General features: G+C 51.9%; 1 protein-coding gene across 1 annotated transcript in view; it reads right to left on the bottom strand.

Annotated features, from left to right (window-relative positions):
- Positions 1 to 1,033: 1,033 nt before the first annotated feature.
- The window catches only part of LOC138809612 (progesterone receptor-like), a 36,437-nt gene continuing 14,029 nt past the window's right edge, over positions 1,034 to 23,441 (bottom strand). The window contains exons 4-8 of the mRNA XM_069996339.1: positions 15,809 to 16,114; positions 8,641 to 8,785; positions 7,131 to 7,261; positions 5,083 to 5,240; positions 1,034 to 2,024 (exon numbers count right to left, since the gene is read on the bottom strand). Of these exons, the coding sequence (XP_069852440.1) occupies positions 1,869 to 2,024; positions 5,083 to 5,240; positions 7,131 to 7,261; positions 8,641 to 8,785; positions 15,809 to 16,114 (896 nt within the window). The 3' untranslated portion in view covers positions 1,034 to 1,868. The remainder of the gene's footprint in view (positions 2,025 to 5,082; positions 5,241 to 7,130; positions 7,262 to 8,640; positions 8,786 to 15,808; positions 16,115 to 23,441) is intronic.

Raw genomic sequence — 23,441 nt, forward strand, 5'->3', positions numbered from 1 at the left:
CCAGGCGCACGAGACGCTGGTTCCCCAGTGTATCTGCCACACAGGCCAGATAAAGCCAAGCCTGGAGCCCTGTTAACCGTAGTCTTGGAAGCCTTACAAGAACACAGTGTGGGGAACACCAGAGTTAACTCTTTTTTAAACTGAAGGACTTAACGTTCGCTTTTGCAGAGCGCCCTCACGTCACAGCACCTAGCAAGCTGCAGGTAATTTGCTGGCTGAGATTCGAGATTCATTAAGAAATTGGAAACTTTCATGGAAATTTTTTCTCTATGTTTTCAAAGTTTAATTTCCTCTTTAGCATCTACTAATCTGCACAAGGATATACATTTGTGAGATAACAAGGGTACATTTCTTTTAAAAACGGCATCTAATATTTTCTTTGAATTAAAAAAAATTAAGATGGGGCTGGGAAGGTGGCTCAGTGGTAGAGTGCTTGCCTTGCATGCATGAGGCCCTGAGTTCAATTCCTCAGCATCACATTAAGCAGAAAAAGCTGGAAGTGGTGCTGTGGCTCAAGTGGTAGAGCGCTAGCCTTGAGCTGAAGAGCTGAGGGACAGCGCCCAGGCCCAGACCAACAAAAAATAATAATAATATGTATCCATACCTAAGATGGATATAAACCATTTTAGGTATTCACTTGATATATATGTATTATGATGTAGGCATTGTTACACACAGATATGTGTGTATGGTGGCCATTTTAGATAAGGGCTGTCCAGTAACTTGCTGTAGAAAATTATGTCTATCTTCAGTTCAAATGGTGAAGTGAAATGTGTTTTATTTATGCCACTGTAATTGACTGTATTAAGCCACGGTCTGGAATTCCCTGAAGCAACTCTCTTAGACTTGGGTAATAGGCACTCAAGACATTTGAACCTGAGATTCACCTGTTGGAGAAAGAAAAGAGCATTTCCCTCCCTCCTTCCCTCCCTCCCTCCCTCTCCCTCCCTCCCTCCTTCGGCCTCCCTTGTCCCCCTTCTCTTCTTTGCTTTGGGAAGATGTTATTAATAGCTCTGACCAAAAGCATCCTCTAGGGGGAAGGCCATATCACACTAGTTTTAAAGAGGAGAGAATCAGGACGGGGTAAGTTTTCCACATGCCACAGGCAGTCAGGGGTTGCCTCTGCCATAGAACTGTAGACACCGTTTTCTATTCACATCATATTTGAGGATAATCCCTTCCCAAAAAAAGTTTAAAAACAAAACAAAAAACCTAGCAAGTCCCCAGGTGCATTGTCTCAATGATCTGCCCACATCCTTGGACCTCTGACCATGACAAATGAGCTGTGCGGGGAGCTAGCTCTGGTTTGGGAAACATCAGTTTCTATGATATTTTTTTAAGTCTGTCTACATTTTTTTTTGCATTAAAACTGCTGTAGAAAATCTAGTTAAAACATTAGATGTTCTAACTCTTGCTCATTCTTCCAAGTTCCAATTTGGAAATATAACCAGGGAGACAAAGGGATCGATGTGGAAGTAACGTATAATAACATTTTATTTAAAATGTAAAGGCTTTCTCCCCCTCTAACGGAGATCTGTTAGAAGCAAAAGTTAAAAATCTCCACCTAAACGATATATATGCATAATATATAGTTTGCTTCAACCATCAACTTTAGAATTTTATCAATCTTGTAAACTCTAAAAGAAAATATAGGTACACAAATACACTTTAAAAGTCCTAACTTTCCTTTACAAAAGAAAATTCGAATCTCACATTTTTTCCTCATAAATGTACACAGTATGATATGTTAGAAATGTAAGGCTTTCAGAAGGTTTCACAAAACCTCGGGACCATCCTCACCCTCGCCGCAGTGAAAGGACATGCCGCAGAATTTTCATTTCTTTTCCTTGGGAGGGAAAACGTGGCGGTCACTTTTTGTGAAAGAGGAGCGGCTTCACCATTCCCGCCAGGATCTTCGGTAACTGTGCCGCAATCACCTCTGACATCATCTCCGGGAACTCCACCGCCAGCGCCCGGGACTGGATAAACGTGTTTAGGCAGTACAGATGAAGCTGCTTGACCAGCTGCCGTTGGCAAGCGGGGAAAACACGGGAAGGAAAACAGTGAGTTCATGCGCTCTCCAGGCATAGCCTCTTTTTCTAACATTAGAATTAACTGGTCAAGAGGTTTCTTCCTCTACCAAATGAAAACTCTCCCACTGCCCTCCCACCAGAGAAACCTAGAACGATGATCTACACGCAGTGAAACAGCCCAGCAATACGAAAGATGTAAAGCAATGAACGTTGCCTGTATTTCCACAGGGTAGCCAAGTTGAATATTTTGGTGCATTTTTCAAGTTTTTTTTTAAAGATGTGTGGGCATGCACAAACACACAAACTACTGCACACATACATTCAAAACGCAGTTATTTCAGAAATTCTATTCGTTCATCACTTTTCATTCATATAACAATAGATTGACTATTATGTCCGTAACCCAACAGAATGAATCGCAATCTATTATTTTTGTCAAAGGAGTCCAACGTACTTAATTTCACAAGTCACACGGCACAGCCAGAACACCAAAAGAAGCGGCAGCAGAAACACCCACAGCTCTGTTCTCATCCCGGCTTCCCACACACAGCTACTCTGAATGATTTGGGGGTGTGGGCAGTGTTTTTGACACATATCTCTATCTCGAATGAATTTTTTGCCATACAGTTTTAGTATTGATACTACACGTTTATGTTAGGTTTGTCTTGTCCTTGATTCCCACTTCCTTTCTTATATGGCTTTATTTTGCAAGAGCTCTCTTACATGTTTTGTTTCCTCCACATTTATTGCCGTCATCGATAAATTCTGACAGCAATGCAAAAGTATCATCTATGTGTGTGAGTGTGTGTGTGTGTCTGCATACATACACACACATGTGTGCAATCCTGTTTGAACTTGGCCTGGGCACTGTTCTTGAGCTTCTTTTGCTCCATGTTACCACTCTACCACCTGAACCACACCGCCACTTCCAGCTTTTTTGGTAGTTTACATGGACCTCGTTGCCTGGGCTAACTTCTAACCAGGATCCCCAGATCTCAGCCTCCTGAGTAGCTAGGGTTACAGGCATGGGCCCCTGGCACCTGGCTTAAAGGTATCATCTTAACACAGTTACACTCACTGACATCTACCAGTTCCATTTCCCCCTTGATATATTTTATAGCTCCAATCTAGACTCAGGACAGTTTTGCCTGGCTCTTGTGCCAAAATATGATTTTGATTCTTCTTCCTCTAATTACTTCATTGTAACATCCTAAGGTAATTCTTGAAAAAGCCTGCATCTAAGAAAAGACTCTCAGGAGACTGCAAATAGGAAAACAGCGTTGCCATTATACTTGTGTGATGGTTTGGCTGAAGATTTTCTTTGCCATCACATTCTGTAGGCCTTGTCCCACTGTCTTCCAGCTTCCATTGTTGCTACTCAGAAGTCAAAAAGGATCTCCAAGTGCTAATAATTTGCATATGCTTTGTGCATGGTATATTCAAGGTATTATTCTCACTCCTAGGATGCTGATGCATTGTAATAATGTTCTTTGGTTCAGTGGTGTGGTGCCTACAGCCCCAGTCCTTCCTCCACAATGGCTTTTTATTCTTTGGCATTGCTGGGATTTGAATTAAGGAACTTATACTGGTCAGGCTGAGCCACTGCCTCTGTCCCATGTTTTTACTTTAACTACTTTTGAGTATGGCTTCACATTTAGTTAGCCTCACATGGTGATAAAATCAAGCATGGCTGGGGCTCTGTCTGTGTGCACCCAGCCCCCAACACCTTTTATTATTATATAGTTTCCTCGATTTTCTGCTGTTCTCTCTGCTGGAATTTTATTATTCATAGGACCATAGGACTCCAAGATTAATCCTCTAGACTTTGTATCTCTTTCTGATCTTCCGTGATTTGATCTTAAAATTATTTTCACTTCCTTTACATTTTGTACATCTTAATTATTTAAGTGTCTCTTCTGTATTTAATTGTGCCATTACTCTCTCTTTTTTTTTTTTGAGTGTTTTTCTATTTTCCTTTCTTGGATACCATGCTATTCTTTACTTTTCTGAAGATCTTACAGATCTTATTCTGTTCTCTACTGGTGCTTTATCCTTCAAGTCACTTTTTATCCTTCTTATTTTTCTCTCTGCTTTTCATCTTAGAGGCTTTACTCAAATAGCTTGTAATCTTGACAGTCTGCTCATAATTCAAGCGTTAGGCCCTCGGAATTTGACCTGGTGAGTAGATAGCTTTTTATGTCTTGACTGTCATTTTAATGTGATTTCTGAACCCAACGGTAATAAAAGTCTGTATTCAATATGTCTTGACTAGCCACATATCTAACCACACATCTTCTTTTATTAATATAGTTAAGGTGTTGGGCACCTCTGGAGCTTTGCCATAGCAAAGGGGAAAGAAACCAAAAACAACCCAGAAGGAACTTAAAGAATTCAAATTCTTGCCTAGTTATTTCTTCAAGATAAAGCCTAAAAACAAATTTGGAAAGCATGCAGATTTTAGCTCTTGATACGTAGTTTCTGACTGCCTGTCGGCAGTTATTTGTCATTCCATCCATACTTTTGCTGTTAGTGTATATTCATGAACTTGTGTAATTTTAAATTTTTATTTTTTGCCAGTCTTGGGGCTTGAAATCAGGGCCTGGGCACTGTTCTGAGCTTTTGTGCTCAAGGCTAGAGCTCTACCTCTTGAGCCACAGCTCCACTTCAGTTTTGTTTTTTGTTTCTTGTTTTGAGTGGTTAATAGGGGTAAGAGTCTTACAGACTTTCCTGACCAGGGTTGGCTTCAAACCGAGATCTCAGATCTCAGCCTCCTAAATAGCTAGGTACCTGCCACCAGCGCCTGGCTATTTTTCTGATTTTGAAGCAGAAACACTTTGGACCATACTGTAGAAACTGTGCCCCAATTCCTGTGGATATTGCTCCTCAGCTGTACAGATACCAGGCAACAGGAGCATGTTTGGGCCCATCGAGCTGTGCGGTGCAAACACACTTAGAGCACGGGACTTGAAGAATACCGACCGAGCAGGTTTCACGTTGAACATGTGAAAGTGAGGGAAGGGCCGATGGTATCCGGCACGGGGGTACTTACGTCGTGCAAGTTATCCAGGAGTTTTGTGAGCTGGTAGAAGCGCTGGGAGCTGGGCACCATGCCTTTCTGCCTCAAGCCGATGGCCTTGATCAGCTCCCGGATGTAGCTGGACCTCATTTCTTCAAACTGGCTCTGACTCCTCAGGCCTTCCAAAGGAACTGCAGCAAGGCAATTGCGAGTCACAGTGGTGTTAGACGTTTACCACACAGCAGGCTCAGCTAGATCTTGGGTTTCTCTGGGACATTTTACCCTTGTCCTGCGAAGCTCAGTGACTGGGCATTAGATGATTATCCCCAGAAGTTTATCACTTTTTTTGTGTGGATGCATTCTAAGTTTCTTCATCCCATTTTGTGATGCCTTCTTGCTAATATGGAAAGAAAGCTATGGGCTATTTAAATATCTCATATCCACCCACTTAGGTTTTTAAAAAAAATACTTGTTTTTAATCTGAGCAAAGACCTTTGTGTTTCTGATATATGAAAATGCCACTTTCAAAACTTTTCACTTCCAATCCTTGTGGTTCTCATTTCTGAATCACAATTTACGGATGCGCTCAACAGCTCCTGACATGAGAGGGTACCGGTGGTGGCGGGTACTCATGGTTGGTTTTCATGAGGATGTTGCTGAGCCAGATTAGGGGGTGAGTGAATGGCTCAGATTCTCTCCTCTAAAATCTCCGTGCTGCTCCTCAGATCTTAGGCACAACTCCTCACCCTGGGATCTTCACCACAGAATCCCTTCCACCTTTGTTTTTCTCCCAAACCTTCTAGTTCCTTCTGTTGTTCCCTTCTCCTTTTCTCCAGTAACTTTACTGCCCCATCCCTGACTTCCTTGCTGCACTTCTTAATTCGCTGCACTTAAAAAACAGAAAAGCAAAAAACCTGCAACCTTATGTGAACTTCCTCTGCAGTGATAACCAGCTGGTGGACAGCAAAGTCACACAGCTGCTGGATTTAAGACCTTGACCCTTAGCAGTATTTCTGTAATGAAGTGCACTTAGTTTAAAGGCAACAATATGTGCTTAGCAAAGAGAAATACACTAAAAAAAATTTTAAGCCTATGTATTATATGCACCCTAATGCATCCTTGAATTCCACTCTTCTTGCTAAGAAAGGCTACTCATACACATGAAGGAAAACCTAAGCTTTGGGCTTTGAATTTTTAATTGCTGAGGTCCGGAATGGAAGGGGCTCTCTGGAGGAAAGTATGGCAACAGGAAATGTTTGCTCATTTTAAAAGATAATTCCAGGTGTGGTGGCACACACCTTTAATCTTATCCCTCAAGAGGCTGAAGCAGTAGGATCACAAGGTTCAGGTCTGCCTGGGCTACAGAGTGATACCCTGTCTTTAAAGCAAAAAAGCATGATTTCCCTGTCTGTACGTCTACACGTATGTGCATGTACCTCTGATCTCTTCCCTCAATTATCTCTTCAAAACGTGGACACCTCTTTTAGGTTTCCAAACAATGCCCACATTTCCCTCACTGATAAACATGAACAATAACTTTTCCCTGAATTATTTTTCTTAACACTTTCTTAATCAAAGCCTTGCCCAAGGTTTTGGTGTCACTTTGGAGGGATTAGCGGTAAGAAGCCACCTCTTCCTGGAGCTCTGTGTGATCGTTCTTATTGACAAATAGGGAGCTGAACTTGGTAGTTATCTATTTCTCCTTTGCCAGCTTCCCGCTGTACATACACTTACTTACCCTTTGGGATGGGGAAAGAATCTGTTTCTCCGTGACTCACAGGGATTTGCGGGAAGGGCTGCTGGATCTCATGTGTATGCCCCACCTCCTCCTGTGTGTGCTCCCCGCGTGGCGGGGGTGACAGTTGTGTGTCACCATGCGCAGCCTGGGGTTGGCGGGGATGGGGTCTGGAGAGCTGGCTTTGGTGCTAGCTTTGAGTGGCCTTCCTCACCATCTCCCCTCCCGCCCAGCGTCTAGAGCGGGACCCCCATCCCCTCCCGCCCAGCGTCTAGAGCGGGTCCCCCATCCCCTCCCGCCCAGCGTCGAGGTCGTGTCCGTTTCCGCGTCACGCGTGCTCGCTCACTTGTGTTCAGCAGCAGCAGCACTTTCATGCAGAGGAACTCTTCGTGGCTGACCTGCAGCTTGACGAACTCCTGGGGGATCTGCCACATGGTGAGGCACAGGGAATAAAGCGACGACTCCTTCATGCGCTGCCTTGCCGCGCGAGCACGCGGGGGAGAAAGCCACAGGAAACCACGTCTCAGCCAGCGGAGAGACTTTGCTCAGCACTGCTCGGGGGCTGAGGGGTCTGCTGTCACTAGGAAGCAAGCTCGGCATTCGGAATTTCGGGTATCTTTCATGTATTCCACTGTGTGGCACTAATGATGGAGGCCACGGATTGTGAAAGTTGGAGCAGAGGCGCAGGAGGTGACAGTGGAGAGGAAGATAGAGGTGCAGGAGGTGAGTGGAGATGAAGATGGCGGCAGAGTTGCAGAGGTGACAGTGGAGAGGAAGGACGTACTTATTCACTCATGTGTCCCTGGCAACACACGTGCACGGATGTGTGTAACTGTGTGTGCACGCATCTGCACAGGCCCGTGGGTGAACAGCTTCCGGTGCCCTGCACAGGGAGGGGGTTCCGGCGGCATGCAAGAGCACAGAGGACAAGCAAGCCCCAAGTGACCAGCAAGGCTCTGGCGCCGGAGGAGCGTGGCCTCGGGGTGGCGGCCTCGGGGTGGCGGCCTCGGGGTGGCGGCCTCGGGGCGGCTAGGATTCTTGAAACATTTTGGAAGTAAGCCGCCGGTCTGGTTTCCTGCAGGAGGGCATTCAGTGCTTTTGCTTTTTGAAGGTAAGTCAATACTTCAAGCAAAGCCATCTCTAATTTATTTCATTATTTCATTAATACCAACGCCTAAAACTAAACTTGGTAAAGAAAGCATTTAATGTTGTGCTCAGGGTATTGAGACATTTTTTTTTCTGTGCCAAACCTGGGGCTTGACCTCAGGACCAGAGCTTAAACTCTGTCCCAGAGCTTTTTTGGCTCAAAGCTAGTGCTCTACCAGTTGAGCCATAGCTCTACTTTTTGGCTTATTTTTGATGATTAATTAGAGATCAGAGCCTCAGACTTTCCTGCGCAGGCTTTAAACTGTGCTGCTCAGATCTCAGCCTCCTGAGCAGCTGGGATGACAGGCGTGAGCCACCAGCACGCGCTTTCAGTGTATATCTTGCTATGTTTTTGAAGAATGAGAGATCTCAGGCCACTTCCGACCACAGTGCACATGAAAAGGAGAGGAACAGCTATGGTTGCAGATTCCTGGGGAAGCTCTGGGTGGAGCGTGAGGTGCGTGAAGATGGCAGGTCATACTGAGGGGCCTTTGGAAAGTTCCACCACTAAGGATGCCCAGCGTGCGAGTGCTGACCACCGACTGGAGGGAGCCCTGGCACGCCCCGGCACGCCCCCCATGCTGCTAGTGAGCCCCGGCACGCCCCCCATGCTGCTAGTGAGCCCCGGCACACCCCAGTGCTGCCAGCGTGAGCCCCGGCACGCCCCCGTGCTGCCAGCGTGGGCCCGGAGCCCACAAGGCACTACTCACTCATTCAGGATCAGGTCCGGCGCGAAGTAGAGCATCTGCCCGCTGACGTGCTTGTAGGACCGCCAGCCCAGCCCAAACACCATGAGGCTCATCCACGAGTACTGGATCAGCGTGATCTGGTCGTCGATGTGCAAGTTCCGGAAACCTGCGGGATCACTGAAGGATTAATTCAGGCCATGCACCCATCATGACAGTCCCTTGTTCGCCCACACGGCTGGGACTCGGTGGTGGCAGCTGTAAGAAAGGCCGTGTTTGCTCTCCCCAGAATCAGGAGACGTTCATCAGCAGGGCGGCCCGAACGCGGAGCCCAGCGGCACCTGGGGAATCTGTTTGGTGATTCCGCCGCCCCTCCCCCCTCCCTCATGCAACACCCCTTCACCGAGACCTGCGCGTGTGCACTGGGGGTAGGAAGATGACACACACGAAACCAATCCGTGGAAGAGACGCACGCACAATGACTAGAAGGCACAATGACTAGAAGACGGGGCACGGGCGCTGGAAGGTAACCGCTTTTTAGCCGTCGTTGTTCAGCTAGGTTTCAGTGCTGCTGCCCAACAGTGGCCTCAGGCCGCCGCAGGCTCCACTGGGATGACGGGCAGGCACCTCCGTCCTGGCCTTGCTGTGGGGTCTGTTAACTTTTTGCCTGTGGTGACCTTGAACTGCAATCCTCCTAATCTTGGCCTCCCAAGTAGCTGGGATTACAAGCATGAGCTACTGTACCAGGCCTACTTTCGCTCACTCTTATGTCCTTCAAAAGAAAGTACTTTACAGTATTTAAGTGTCTGACACAATTTATTCAGTGTTTTTTTCACGCTGCCTTTTAATCTCTTACTAGTTTGAAATTTTTAATTTAATTGTTCTTTATTTGAAAATAGACTGTTTATATTTACATTCACTTTGTACTCTGTCTTTTTTCTTTTCCGGTTTTTGTTTGTTTTGTCAGGCCCAGGGTTTAATCTCAGGGCCTGGGTGCTGTCCCTGAACTTCTTTTGCTCAAGGTTAGAACTCTACCACTTGAGCCACAGTGCCACATCTAGCATTTCCTGAGTAGTTTACTGGAGATAAGAAACTCATGGATTTTTCTGCCCAGGTTGGCTTTGAGTCATGATCCTCAGATCTCAGCCTCCTGACTCCCTAGGAGTGCGGCCATGAGTCACCAGTGCTTTTCTGTTTTCGCATTCTAGGACTGTTAATGACATGAAACAGAGGAATGCTTGTAACATAAAGGACAATTTTTAACATATAAAAAACAGTTACCAATATTGCTAACAAGAAGTATATTTCTAGGCTGGGAAGGTGGCTTAGTGGTAGAGTGCTTGCCTGGCATGCATGAAGCCCTGGGTTCGATTCCTCAGTACCAAATACACAGACAAAAAACAGTAGTACCACTGTGGCTCAAGTGGTAGAGCTGTAGCCTTGAGCAAAAGAAACTCAGGGACAGTGCCCAGGCCCTGAGTGCAAGCCCTAGGACTGAGGACTGGCAACACACGCACACGCACACGTGCACGTGCATACACACACACAGAAGTCTGTTTCCATCTGACAGACAAAACTCAGAAAATCCCTCTCCTTAGCTCCTAGCAGCCTTCCCTGTGATAAACAGCTGTACGGTGTCCCGGGGCTTCCACACCTGTGCTGAAGTGCAGTGTCCGCACGCACTGTGATCGCATCCCGTTATTTTATACTTAAAGAAGGAACACTGAGGACAGATTCCCATGGTGATAATCAGGAAAATTCAGAGGATGTGAGAAGAAAATGGAGCACCTTCACACAGAGATGCAGCAGATGACCATGAATTGTACTTAGTGACTAGTATGAAAAATACCCTTATATCTGAAGTGATTTGACCTGATAATTCCAGAAAGAAAACTTTGGTAAGAAGCTGCCTGGTTCTCAATGCTTTTAAAAAGTGTAAAGAACATACAGGAGAGGAGATTCACCGTGAGCTGCGCTTGCTTCAGGGGTGGGGATAAAGAATGCAGGATGGGGCCCTGCAGGTGGTCACGCCTGTCATCCCAGCTACTCAGGAGGCTGAGATCTGAGGATTGCAGTTCAAAGCCAGCCCAGGCAGGAAAGTCCAGGAGACTCTTATCTCCAACTAACCACCAGAAAACCAGAAGTGGCACTTTGGCTCAAGTGGTAGAGAGCTAGCCTAGAACAAAAAAACTCAGGGACAGTGTCCAGGCCTTGAGTTCAAGCCTCATGACAGACCAAAAGAAAAAAAAAAAAAAAAAATATATATATATATATATATATACATACTCATACATGCTCCCCCAAAAGCAAAATGTCAGAGAGTGTAAACAAGGACAGAGCGTCATATATAACACTGTTTATATGTATTATATAACTAGATGATATATGAAATCAGCAGCTTCTGACACATAATGTGGGATCTCACACAAGCATGGATCTTGAAGGCTGTAGAAAGTTCTGATACCCGGCTGGGAAGGTGGCTCAGTGGTAGAGTGCTTGTCTTGCATGCATGAGGCCCTGGGTTCAATTCCTCAGTGCCACATAACCAGAAAAAGCCAAAAGTGGCGCTGTGGCTCAAGTGGTAGAGTGCTAGCCTTGAGCTGAAGAGCTGAGGGACAGCGCCCAGGCCCCACGACCGGACCCAAAAAAAAAAAAAAAAAAGAAAAGTTCTGATACCATTCTGTGGTCTCCAACGTACGTTTACTAACAGGGATAGGATGCTTTAATGACCTAAGGCAACAGCCCTTACAATAGAAACTTCCCTATCAGTCCTGTACTTAGAAGTTGCTTGTTTTTTGTCTTTTGGACAGGTCTCATTATGTAGCCCAGGCTGGCCTTGAACCCATGAGCCTCCTGCCTCCATCTTCTCCAGCGCGCTGGGAGTCCAAGCGTCCACTACCCTGCCTGTGCTGAGCCGCCCCTCAGCACCCAGTGACGGGCGTGACGCCGGGCGCACAGATAACAGAGACGCCCGTGGCCGCGAGGTGGACAGAAAGCAGAGCACAGCACGACCAGTCCGGCTGACAAGTGCAGCAGAGACGTGGAAGGACCAGGGAAGGTTCTGGAAGACCATCCAGAGTGAAGAGGAAGACGCTGGGAATGAGGGGGCTCCGGCAGGGGAAGCAGCATGGGGGGAGGCGCGTGGGGGGAGCTGTGGAGGCCCCACAGAGGTGGGGGGAGGGCGCGGGGGCACACACAGAGGCGTGGGGGGAGGGCGCGGGGGCACACAGAGGCGTGGGGGGACGGCGTGGGGGGCCCACAGGGGCGTGGGGGGAGGGCACGGGGGCACACAGAGGTGTGGGGGGAGGGCGTGGGAGGACACACAGGCGTGGGGGGAGGGCACGGGGGGGCACACAGAGGTGTGGGGGGAGGGCGTGGGGGGTCCACAGAGGTGTGCGGGGAGGGCACGGGGGGGCACAGGCGTGGGGGGAGGGCGTGGGGCGTCCACAGAGGCGTGCGGGGAGGGCGTGGGGGGCACACAGAGGCATGGGGGGAGGGCGTGGGGGGCACACAGAGGCGTGGGGGGAGGGCGTGGGGGGCACACAGAGGCGTGGGGGGAGGGCGTGGGGGGGCACACAGAGGCGTGGGGGGAGGGCACGGGGGGGGCACACAGAGGTGTGGGGGGAGGGCGTGGGGGGTCCACAGAGGCGTGGGGGGAGGGCGCGGGGGGACACACAGAGGCATGGGGGGAGGGCGTGGGGGGCACACAGAGGTGTGCGGGGAGGGCACGGGGGGGCACAGGCGTGGGGGGAGGGCGTGGGGCGTCCACAGAGGCGTGCGGGGAGGGCGTGGGGGGCACACAGAGGCGTGGGGGGAGGGCGCGGGGGGACACACAGAGGCGTGGGGGGAGGGCGTGGGAGGACACACAGAGGCGTGGGGGGAGGGCGTGGGGGGGCCCACAGAGGCGTGGGGGGAGGGCGCGGGGGGACACACAGAGGCGTGGGGGGAGGGCGTGGGGGGACACACAGAGGCGTGGGGGGAGGGCGTGGGGGGTCCACAGAGGCGTGGGGGGAGGGCGTGGGGGGTCCACAGAGGCGTGGGGGGAGGGCGTGGGGGGACACACAGAGGTGGGGGGAGGGCGCGGGGGGGCACACAGAGGCGTGGGGGGAGGGCGTGGGGGGGCACACAGAGGCGTGGGGGGAGGGCGCGGGGGGCACACAGAGGCGTGGGGGGAGGGCGTGGGGGGCACACAGAGGTGGGGGGAGGGCGTGGGGGGTCCACAGAGGCGTGGGGGGAGGGCGTGGGGGGACACACAGAGGTGGGGGGAGGGCGTGGGGGGTCCACAGAGGTGTGGGGGGAGGGCGTGGGGGGTCCACAGAGGCGTGCGGGGAGGGCACGGGGGGCACAGGCGTGGGGGGAGGGCGTGGGGGGTCCACAGAGGCGTGGGGGGAGGGCGTGGGGGGGCACACAGAGGCATGGGGGGAGGGCGTGGGGGGGCACACAGAGGCGTGGGGGGAGGGCGTGGGGGGTCCACAGAGGCATGTGGGGAGGGCGTGGGGGGGCACAGAGGCGTGGGGGGAGGGCGTGGGGGGCACACAGAGGCATGTGGGGAGGGCGTGGGGGGGCACAGAGGCATGTGGGGAGGGTGTGGGGGGGCACAGAGGCGTGGGGGGAGGGCGTGGGGGGGCCCACAGAGGCGTGGGGGGAGGGCGCGGGGGGGGGCACACAGGCGTGGGGGGAGGGCGTGGGGGGGCACAGAGGCGTGGGGGGAGGGCGCGGGGGGGGCACACAGGCGTGGGGGGAGGGCGCGGGGGGGCCCACAGAGGCGTGGGGGGAGGGCGGGGGGGGGCACACAGAGGCGTGGGGGGAGGGAGTGGGGGGGCACACAGAGGTGGGAGGAGGGAGTGGGGGGGCACAGAGGCGTGGGGGGAGGGCGTGGGGGGTCCACAGAGGCATGTGGGGAGGGCGTGGGGGGGCACAGAGGCGTGGGGGGAGGGCGCGGGGGGGCCCACAGAGGCGTGGGGGGAGGGCGGGGGGGGGCACAGGGCATCCTGCACAGGCAGCCCCTGGGCGCTGCACTCGGAGGCGCAGAGGCAGAGACCCAGCTCTCACCCCGAGCAGCCTCACCCGACGTCATCAGCGAACGCCAGAACAGTTCTCTGTGTGCAAACACGATTCCCAGATGCCAGACACACTGCGTCTGACACGTCCACGCCAGGAGCCCGGCCTCGCGGCTGACACGTCCACGCCAGGAGCCCGGCCTCACGGCTGACACGTCCACACCAGGACCCCCGGCCTCGCGGCTGACACGTCCACGCCAGGAGCCCGGCCTCGGGGCTGACACATCCACACCAGGACCCCCGGCCTCGCGGCTGACATGTCCACGCCAGGAGCCCGGCCTCGCGGCTGGCACATCCACACCAGGACCCCCGGCCTCGCATCTGACACATCCACACCAGGACCCCCAGCCTCGCAGCTGACACGTCCACACCAGGACCCCCGGCCTCGCGGCTGACACGTCCACGCCAGGAGCCCCGGCCTCGCGGCTGACACGTCCACGCCAGGAGCCCAGCCTCGGGCGTGGCACTCTCCCCGCATGGTGCAATGGTTAGGTCTTGCACACTGCTGGCGTCTAATAGCGGGTGGCTGGCTGGCTCAGGGAGCAGGAACTGTGGCTTTGGTTCACGTCAGCCGACAGGATTTTGGGATAGCTAATGACACGTGTTCCTCCCGGGCCTTTCTCAGAGGCCAAAATTGTCACTGGAGCTCAGGGACCATTGCGTCAATGACTCATGCAGTCTGAGGAAGAAGCATGGCTCCACAGGAGCTCAGGCCACGCCGCCCATGGTGATGCCACGGGAGCTCAGGCCACGCCGCCCGTGGTGACGCCACAGGAGCTCAGGCCACACCACCTGTGGGCAATGCCAAGCTTCCCTGTTCTACTGAATGGATGCGCCCCGTGTGCACCCATGTTGTTCTGTAAGGATACACATAAATTACATTTTGCAACATAAAAAAAAGCTGCCACCCAAATTCAATGTAAAAATTCTCTTTCTTTCTTAAGGTTACATGAGAGTCAAAAAAAATCTGAACTTATAACTGTGTTTAAAAGCTGAGCTTGGATGCACAGTGAATAAAATACCTTCTTAATTGCATATTGTCTACTCTTAAGCAAGAAAGAACCTCCAAAATGCAAACAAAAGGGATGTGACCAAAATCAACAAAGAAATCACTATTTCTAAATAAGAGAAAGCCTAGAAAATTAAAAACACATTTTTTAAAATAGCATAATTTATCAATGCTGTTATGACATTTTGCTTAGTAAAGGTCTATCAAATTTAATAACCCCTCACAGCAAGTTTTAAATATTCAGAACTTCTCTAATAGAAAGAAAATTACCTGTCTAAGGTCTTTTAACTAGAATAAAGATGATAAGGACTGGGCATTTTGGATTTTTCTGTAAAATTACTTCATCTCCATTAGAATACTGGATTTCATTAACTTGGCGCAATGCTTATTTTTTAAAAAAGATTCAATAAACAGGAATCTATTTTTCTGTTTTGTATAACCTTGAATGTTCAATTAAATTATAATTCATCTATTATATTCCAAACCTTTCAAGGAAAACGAATAATAACCAAGAAATGTATTAAGGCAAATTGGACAGGAATTCTTTTTATAAAAAAAAAAATCATTGAATTTACTTGGTGACCAAAAAGACATAATACATTTAATTCTTGATCAGATATTAGAAAAATAAATTGGTCTCCAGAAAGTATAAGGATATTACGGATGCAAACAGAATGTGATTTTTTTGGAGAAAATACAAGGGGGGAGGGTTGTATTTCTAAGTACCAGCTCAATGCCCCTCCCTCACCTCACTGTCCTGAGATGTGACCAGGAGTGTCATCCTGTAACTCCTCAACCACCTCACTCCCGGAGAGCCGCGCCCAGGGAAGCCAGCGCAGCACCCCCCCCCAAGACGAGGGAAGTGTGCCCCTGGCAATCACAGGCCAAATCCCCGTTGCTGGGAGTAAATCATAGGAAATAATGAACCAGAGGTTCACTTGGCCACCTCCAGATGACTGACTTAGGCTTAGGGATTCTGGTTCTTCACTGACCTTGGAAGCCTCACTGTGCTCTGAGTGCAGTTAGGGTCTGTCAGGTGAGTGGGTTTTATTTCACACCGCATGGGACCACCACCACGGGAGGGCACTCTCAACCACAGTCTGTCCACCTCCGGGCTCATTACCTGGCAGGGACTTGGACCACTTGACCACGGACAGCAGCTGCCTCTCACCCAGCTGGTTCAGGCTGGTCAGCAGGGAGCTGGAGGTATCCGGCTTTGTGTTGTCGTGTCCCGCATAGACCACCTCGGGCTCGATGCTCATGAGCAGGTTGATGAGGGACGGCATCAGCTGGACCTCCTGGCTTGGTGAGAAGGTGATCCTCTGGCCCAGCGCCGGGCCTTCGCTCGGGAGGCCCACGGACTGAGGAAGCGCCACGCCGTCCAGGGCACGGACCACCCGGACCTTATTGAACTTTTTGAACTTACGACCTAGAGAAGAAAAGGGGAGAGAAAGAACACGGAGGCCAGGTGAGCGCCGAACACCTCCCCGAGTGCCGTTTTTGTTAAGCCTCAAGATCATAGCAGTATAGATCATCACACCAAGGACATGAGATAAATCCCGCATGGTAGCCTTGGGCTTGGATGAGAAGTAACAGTGCTGGGCGTGAGCGGGGTCAGGAGGCTCTGCGGGAAGAGACAGCGCCCGAAGCCAGAGCTCCGCACCCACCACACAGACAAGATCGCCTCCCAGAGCTGACGCGGTGGCCTCCCCGAGACAATCGCGGAGTCCTCAATTACGCTGCATTAAGAATACGCATAGATATGAAACCGTATAACATCTTTTTTTTTTTTTTACAGTCTCGCAAGTTCCTAGATTCCGTGAAACCGGTCTTTGAATCACAATAAGGACAAAAGCAAGGAGTCGTCTTGCGGTGGGGGAGAGGCTGCAGCCCGTGGTCCGTGCTGGGGGATGTTTGTATTCCTAGACATTTCTGGGATTTCTCGTCCCATGAATTCTCGCGTTAGGAAGGAAATGGCTGGAGCCGCTGAGTGGAATTTGCCTTTTGGGGATGGAGGCAGGAGACCAGGGCTCTCCCCAGAGCGCTCCTCACAGCCGCTGTTCACAGGGTGCACAGCCCGGCAGGAAGGTCACCTGGGTTTCAGTCGCGTGGTGGTGCGTCAGGAATGAGCGGTTGGTCCACTGGAAGGAGGCCTGCTCACGCTGACCGTGGTCTCGCCGAGGAGGTCACCTGACCACGTGAGGCCCCATCTGGCTGGCAGCTTCCAGTGCACTCCACACGAGCGTTCGTGAAAACACCGCTGAGCTTGTTTCACCTCTGAGCTTGTTAGATGGTTGGCAGCAGAGCATGGATCCTGGGCCTTTAGAGGAGACGTGGACTGTCCACTTTGCTCGGTTACCAGCAAAGACTGGCAGAAGGCCAGCGGGCACAAGTCTTGCTGCTCTTCCCCGTTCATTTACCTGCTGTGTCTGTGATCACTGCGATTTCCGAGCTCGGGCAGTGCTGTGCCGCTGCAGGGTCGCGCCTGCTGCGCAGTCAGACACATGGAGACCACACCCGTGCTATACTGATGCAGAGCAGAGCCAGAACTCAGAGCAAAGGGGACAGCTTCAGGTAGATAAAAGAAGAGGACACAGACTCCGGTGCGGAGATCAAATGGGCTCCGGGGGAAGGGATGGGAAGAAGAGCGACGAACGTGCGAGGATGCGCTGCTGTGCTCCGGAGGCTGCGCGCGCGCACAGGACCGCCCGTCAGCCTCGTCCGAGCCGTGACGGCCGTCCGCTCCCGCGTGGGAGAGGGGATGAGCAGTGAGGAGCCGCCCCACCCTGGGACGGCTGGAGGCTGAGTTTGTGGGCTCGAGGCCTGGCCTGCCTTCCCACTCAGACGTCCCCAGCGGAGGCTAAGGCAGGAGCTGCGCTGTCATTCAGCGCCCCAAAGGCTGCCTCCAACCTTGTCCCCATCACCAAGGTGACGTGAGCCTTCGCTGGGCTCTGACCCTTACGCTCCTAAGCACCCAATTTCCTGCCGCCTTCTGCCCCTGTCAGGTCTGCTCATAAGCCTAGGCTTCCTGAGTCTCTGGGGAAAAGAGGGAGACACATGGCAAAAGCAAAACCAAAGCGGGAAGCCATTTGGAACCAGGTCTCGTAGGTCTTATTTTACCAAAGCAACCCTTGGAAAGGAACCTTCGCATCTCATCGGGAAGGGGAGGTCTAGGGGGGTCCTGGCCGCGCCCGGGCTCCCACGGTGAGTGGGTGTGGGGTGCGGAGATCGGTCCGTGCTACATTTACTCCCATGGCTCAATCCTTCTTCACGCCCCAGCCACTCACTCCCCAGAGCCCAGCGTGGCCAGCAGCCTGCTGCCCGCAGAGCGCGGCCTCCCTGAGGGCTGCTGGGATGGAAGAGGGAGACGCTCTTCCTGAGAGGGCTCACCCCAGACCACGGAAGTGGGAGGGACTGAAGGAACGCGGGGGGGGGGGGGGACGCGGGGGGGGGGGACGCTGCCCCGTCCAGCGGCTGGCATTTTGAACTCTAAAGACTACTTCCTCTTTGGGATCCAATCAGGCAATGTCTCATCAGAGGACAAGTCTGTTAAGAATTTTGAAAAAAAAAATGCATAGTATTTAAAAGATTCTTTCCTGAAAGGGCTAAAGGATGATAGTGTTGCCAAGGCCGCAATCCACTGCCTACTGTGACCGTTAGTTTTGTTCTTAAAAAAAAATCAGCCTCTCTGTGGGAGGTGCGGGGCGTCTTCAGCCTCTCTGTGGGAGGTGCGGGGCGTCTTCAGCCTCTCTGTGGGAGGTGCGGGGCGTCTTCAGCCTCTCTGTTGCAGGTGCGGGGCGTCTTCCTCCCGTCGGCGCTCAGAGGAGGCCACCCCCTTTTCACCCATTGACTACCTCCCCAAATTAAAATTTGGGGATGCATTTCTTTAGACTGATTTTATCCGGTGGTATTTGCTTTGGAGATCAAGCCTACGATTTATTACTCCATTATCTAGCATCGGGTCACAATTTTTTTCTCTTAGCGTTTTAAACAAAACGGTAAGTCATTTGACTGTGGTGTTATTATTAGTCAGCCATAACAGTCTCTGTGTCTCCCCCGTCCTTACATTCTGGAGCTTGGACTCGGGGCCTTGTACTCGCACTGGACTTTCACTCTAGGTTGTGCTCTGTCACTGGAGCCACACCTCCACTTCCAGCTTTTTAATGGTTAATTGGAGACAAGAATCTCTTTTCTGCTTGGTCTGCCATTGAATCCTGATCGTCAGATCTCAGGGTCCTGAGTCACTAGATTCACAAGCCTGAGTGACTAGTGCTCAGCCATATTCCGTATCCTACTTAACATCCTATGAAATATGAACCGCAAAGACCCACGTATCTTCAGTTGTGTCTGATCACAGTTCGAGTACGGGGAGGATTGTTTTCTGATGTGTCTGACACCTCATGCATGTTCAGCTAAGGTCCGGGTTAGTAACGAGGCACACGGATGTAACCTCCGCGGGGTCTGTGGGATGGAGGCTTGAGGAAAGTGCGAGGCGTCTCCGTGTCACTGGGCGGGCGGTGAGGCTCGATCCCCGTGGCCCTGCTGTGCTGACTCTGTCGTGGAGATGGCTCTGCTGGCTCAGCACCAAAGCCTGACGTCCTGCATGCCGCAACTCTCCTCAGAACCCGTCTACACTCCCACCACTGCCCCCAGCCGCCATCCCAGCAAGCGCCAGCGAACGCCCGCCAGAGCGCTTGTGCTCTCCACCCATGCTGCGGCGAGGCCCGGCAGGCCCCTCCCTGTCCCCACCGCGGGCCGAGAGCCGCTGGGTCAGTTCTCAGTGCCCCAGCCCGGCGGCCGCCCTCCCGTGACCCCGCACGCTCCCACGCCTCTGCCCCCCGTGGCCACTCGGCCTCCGTGTCTGCTCTTTATCGTCACCGTCACACGGAGTGCCCAGATTCGGCCGGGGACCACACAGCCCCTCTGTGGCCCAATCTAGCTTGTCTCCCCCTCTGGGATGACCACCATTCACAGCTCCAGCCCGCCGTCCAGACCTCCAGACCTGTGATGGCGGCTCGGCCTCCCACGGGCCATGGGCCACGGGCCACCTGACCGACCAGAGCGCGGCGCGGAGCGGCGGCCCAGCGGCGGCCTCCCGCGTGGCACCCGACCCCGTCCGGCAGCGCCCGTGCGCGCCGTCCTCTCTCTCGGACGGTTCTGTCTCCGCAGCAAAGCGAGCCTGGGCAAGCCTCCTCCTCAGCGCGTCCAGGACCACTGAGCTCAGGATGAACTCCAGGCTCTATGAGATCATCTGGGCCGTCCCCCCGCGGTCCCCCACAACCTCCTTGCTGTCCCCCACTGCACCCGCACAGACGCACCACTGTGCTCAGCCTGGCAGCGCCCCGCCAAGTGACATTACTTCACAAGTTCACCTCTCCCTGCTTGGCCCTCAGCAAACCGTACGTAAAGCAGAATCTCCTGCATCATGGACAATGCCAGACCTCCTTCTCATACTCAAGGTGTGGAGCAAAGCAGTTCTCCTACACGGAACTGTGTCCTTGAAGGCTGCAAAGAAACCCACAGGAGGTCTTGGGGGAGATGCGGTCTGAGGGGGGAGTCAGTCTGAGGGGGTAGACAATCTGAGGGGGGAGGTACAGTCTGGGGGGAGGTGCAGTCTGAGGGGGGAGGTGCAGTCTGAGGGGGCAGGCGCAGTCTGAGGGGGGAGGTGCAGTCTGAGGGGGGAGGTGCAGTCTGGGGGAGGTGCAGTCTGAGGGGGCAGGTGCAGTCTGGGGGGAGGTGCAGTCTGAGGGGGGAGGTGCAGTCTGGGGGGAGGTGCAGTCTGGGGGGAGGCGCAGTCTGGGGGGAGGCGCAGTCTGGGGGGAGGTGCAGTCTGGGGGGAGGCACAGTCTGAGGGGGGAGGCGCAGTCTGGGGGGAGGTGCAGTCTGGGGGGAGGTGCAGTCTGAGGGGGGAGGTGCAGTCTGGGGGAGGTGCAGTCTGAGGGGGGAGGTGCAGTCTGGGGGAGGTGCAGTCTGGGGGGAGGTGCAGTCTGAGGGGGGAGGTGCAGTCTGGGGGGAGGTGCAGTCTGGGGGAGGTGCAGTCTGGGGGAGGTGCAGTCTGGGGGGAGGTGCAGTCTGAGGGGGGAGGTGCAGTCTGGGGGAGGTGCAGTCTGTGGGGGAGGCGCAGTCTGGGGGGAGGTGCAGTCTGAGGGCAGGTGCAGTTGGGGCAGGTGCAGTCTGGGGGCAGGTGCAGTCTGGGGGCAGGTGCAGTCTGGGGGGAGGCGCAGTCTGGGCGGGCAGCACAGCACAGTACAGGCTGGTGGTGTGGCCAGACCCAGACCTGGGCCACACACACTTGTCCACAGTAGCCGCCCCAGCGTCTGTGTCCAGCCAGATACCCGGCGTTTCAATCTTGTAGTCAGATTGTGAGGGTATCATCAAAGCAATGCTTGGGCAAACGAAAGGAAGCCAAAGAAAGCCAGTCGGCAATAACAGCTAATAGGAGGTGAAGGCAGAATGACCCAGGTTCAGATGGGTATAAGTAACAGAACTGAAGTACGAGTGTTCATAGAACTAAGACAATGTAAAAGCCAGATGAACAGTGCAAGCTGAAAGGAAGAAAAAGTAAACCACAAAAATAATCTATATTTTCAAAAAAAGTGTCTCCACGCACACCTCCAGCTATCCATTGAATCATTCCGTGATGTGCTTATCTTTGAAAGAACTAATTACCTCAGTAATAGTTTAGCGTTCTTGCCATAAATGCAAAATACAGACAGAGCTGCATTCATTTTGGAATTTTTTTTGTGAGTCATCGAGCAGGAATGTTTTCTAAAGGAAAGAAGTTAAAGCAGAGAACCTAAATGAGAAGATATATTACCATCGTTCGGGTGTGGAGCCTGCTTCCCACAGAGCGATGCACAGCAAAGAACTCAGCGCAGGAGTTCACCGTGACCTACTCAAGGAAGGGAAGTGATTCAGTAAAGCAAGACTCGTGTGCACCAGAAGACGAAAGAGCCCAGACATAATTCTTATAATGAGAACTTAGTCACTGGCACAAACAGGAAGAAACTGCCCGTGAACAAGATCTGTGAAGTGACATGTCAGAACCACGTTTCTGACTTGGGATTTTATGGAGTCCTTCACAAAGTTCTTTAGTGTTCTTCTATGTGTCATGTTGAGCAAATGGTTTGGTTCATATATCAGAAACGAGAAACCTCAACAAGGAGCAAGAAACAGAAGTGAATAAAGAAGGGAGGGAGAGAGAAGGGACAGGAAAGAAAGGAAAAGGGAACATGGGCCTTGAACTGTGATCTTCCTGATCCCCAACTCCATTGTAGAGGGGGTTACAGACATCAGCAACCACTAGGGCCCATAAGAGCTTAGTAAACCAGAAAATCTCTTTATTGGTACATGATCTAGAACACTCCTAACACACAGGCACACGCATCCATGGTCAAGAATATCTACTGCAGGAGAACTGACAATTATGGAAAATTATAAACGAATACCCATTAACGTAAGAACAGAGAAAAGCAATGTGGGATGTTCATAAAATGAAGTACCACAAAGTAGTTAAACATGAAATCCTATGGTCACATATAAATATGAACAAATCTCATCAACCCAGCACTATGGGGAGAAGAAAGCTTAAGAAGTAGGTGCATGTGTAGCATGATGGCCAGTTCCGAGGGTGGTAAGTTAGTTCAGGATTCCTGCCTGAACTACGAGCCTGCTGATGTCAAGCAGTGATTCAGCATGGCGAGGGAGAGAGCTGCATAGTCCAAGTTATTTCAAAACTCTGCAATGTCTTACTCCTTAAAGACAGTAAAAACGAACATCTGAAACACCTCTGAGAAGTGTATGTATGGCAGTGTGAAAAACTACTTTAAGTAATACTTTTGCAGACTTGATATATATTCCATAACAAAATAATATGGCAAGTTGTTAAATAATCAGGAATCCTAACAAACTTACCCTTCACAGTCAACTATTAAAACGATGACGCAAATAGGCACTTTGGGCGATGCTGACCCATTTCCAGTTACAGCGCTATACATGGCTTACGAAGGTGATGCCTAGCAAATGCTTTCGATCATCGATGATGAGCTTTTGAAAGTAACAGCTGACTTCAGAACCAGCTCTGGTGAAGCCAGAACTCTGTCACCAAAGATGCATGGAATGAATGTGAATAAAATGGCTGAGGGCCACACTGGTGGGTCACACTTGTAGCCTTAGCTACTTGGGAGGCTGAGTTTGGGAGACTCGTGGTTCAAGGCCAGCTCAGGCAGAAAAGTCCATAGGACATCTCAGTAGAGAGCTGGGAGCAACGTTACCCTAGCCAAAACAGGAAGTCTAAGGGGAGGCCATGCCCAACTGCTTGCATGGAATGAGACTTGGTCTCAAACATAAGGAAAACAAATCCCAGGGCTGGAGGCCTGGCTCCGTGGTAAGGGCCAGCCTACCAGCGCCGGGGCTTTGAGGTCAAACTCTTACACACACACCAGCAAAATGTTTGTGAAATGCAGAATTCGTAAGGTTGTACTTCTAATCAGTACGTTTTTGTATTCCATTTAAATACTTGTATTTACTTGAATTATGGGAATGTGTGACTATTTTCTCAATAAACCCTGCAGATTCTGTCTGTAGTTGGGCCATTTTGCGTCTTTCCCCAAAGGCCGGCTAGCCCGAAAGGCTACATCTGTTGCCCGTTCAGCAGGCATCGGTGCTGGGTGCAGGCGGGCGGCCGGCACGCAGGGGGCGGCGCAGGGCTGCAGGAGAAGTGCTTGGTAAAGGGGGGGACGGCTCCGTCTGCATGC

The sequence above is a fragment of the Dipodomys merriami genome, unplaced genomic scaffold, assembly GCF_024711535.1.
Source record: "Dipodomys merriami isolate MVZ:Mamm:240054 unplaced genomic scaffold, mDipMer1.0.p SCAF_103, whole genome shotgun sequence".
Taxonomy (NCBI): domain Eukaryota; kingdom Metazoa; phylum Chordata; class Mammalia; order Rodentia; family Heteromyidae; genus Dipodomys; species Dipodomys merriami.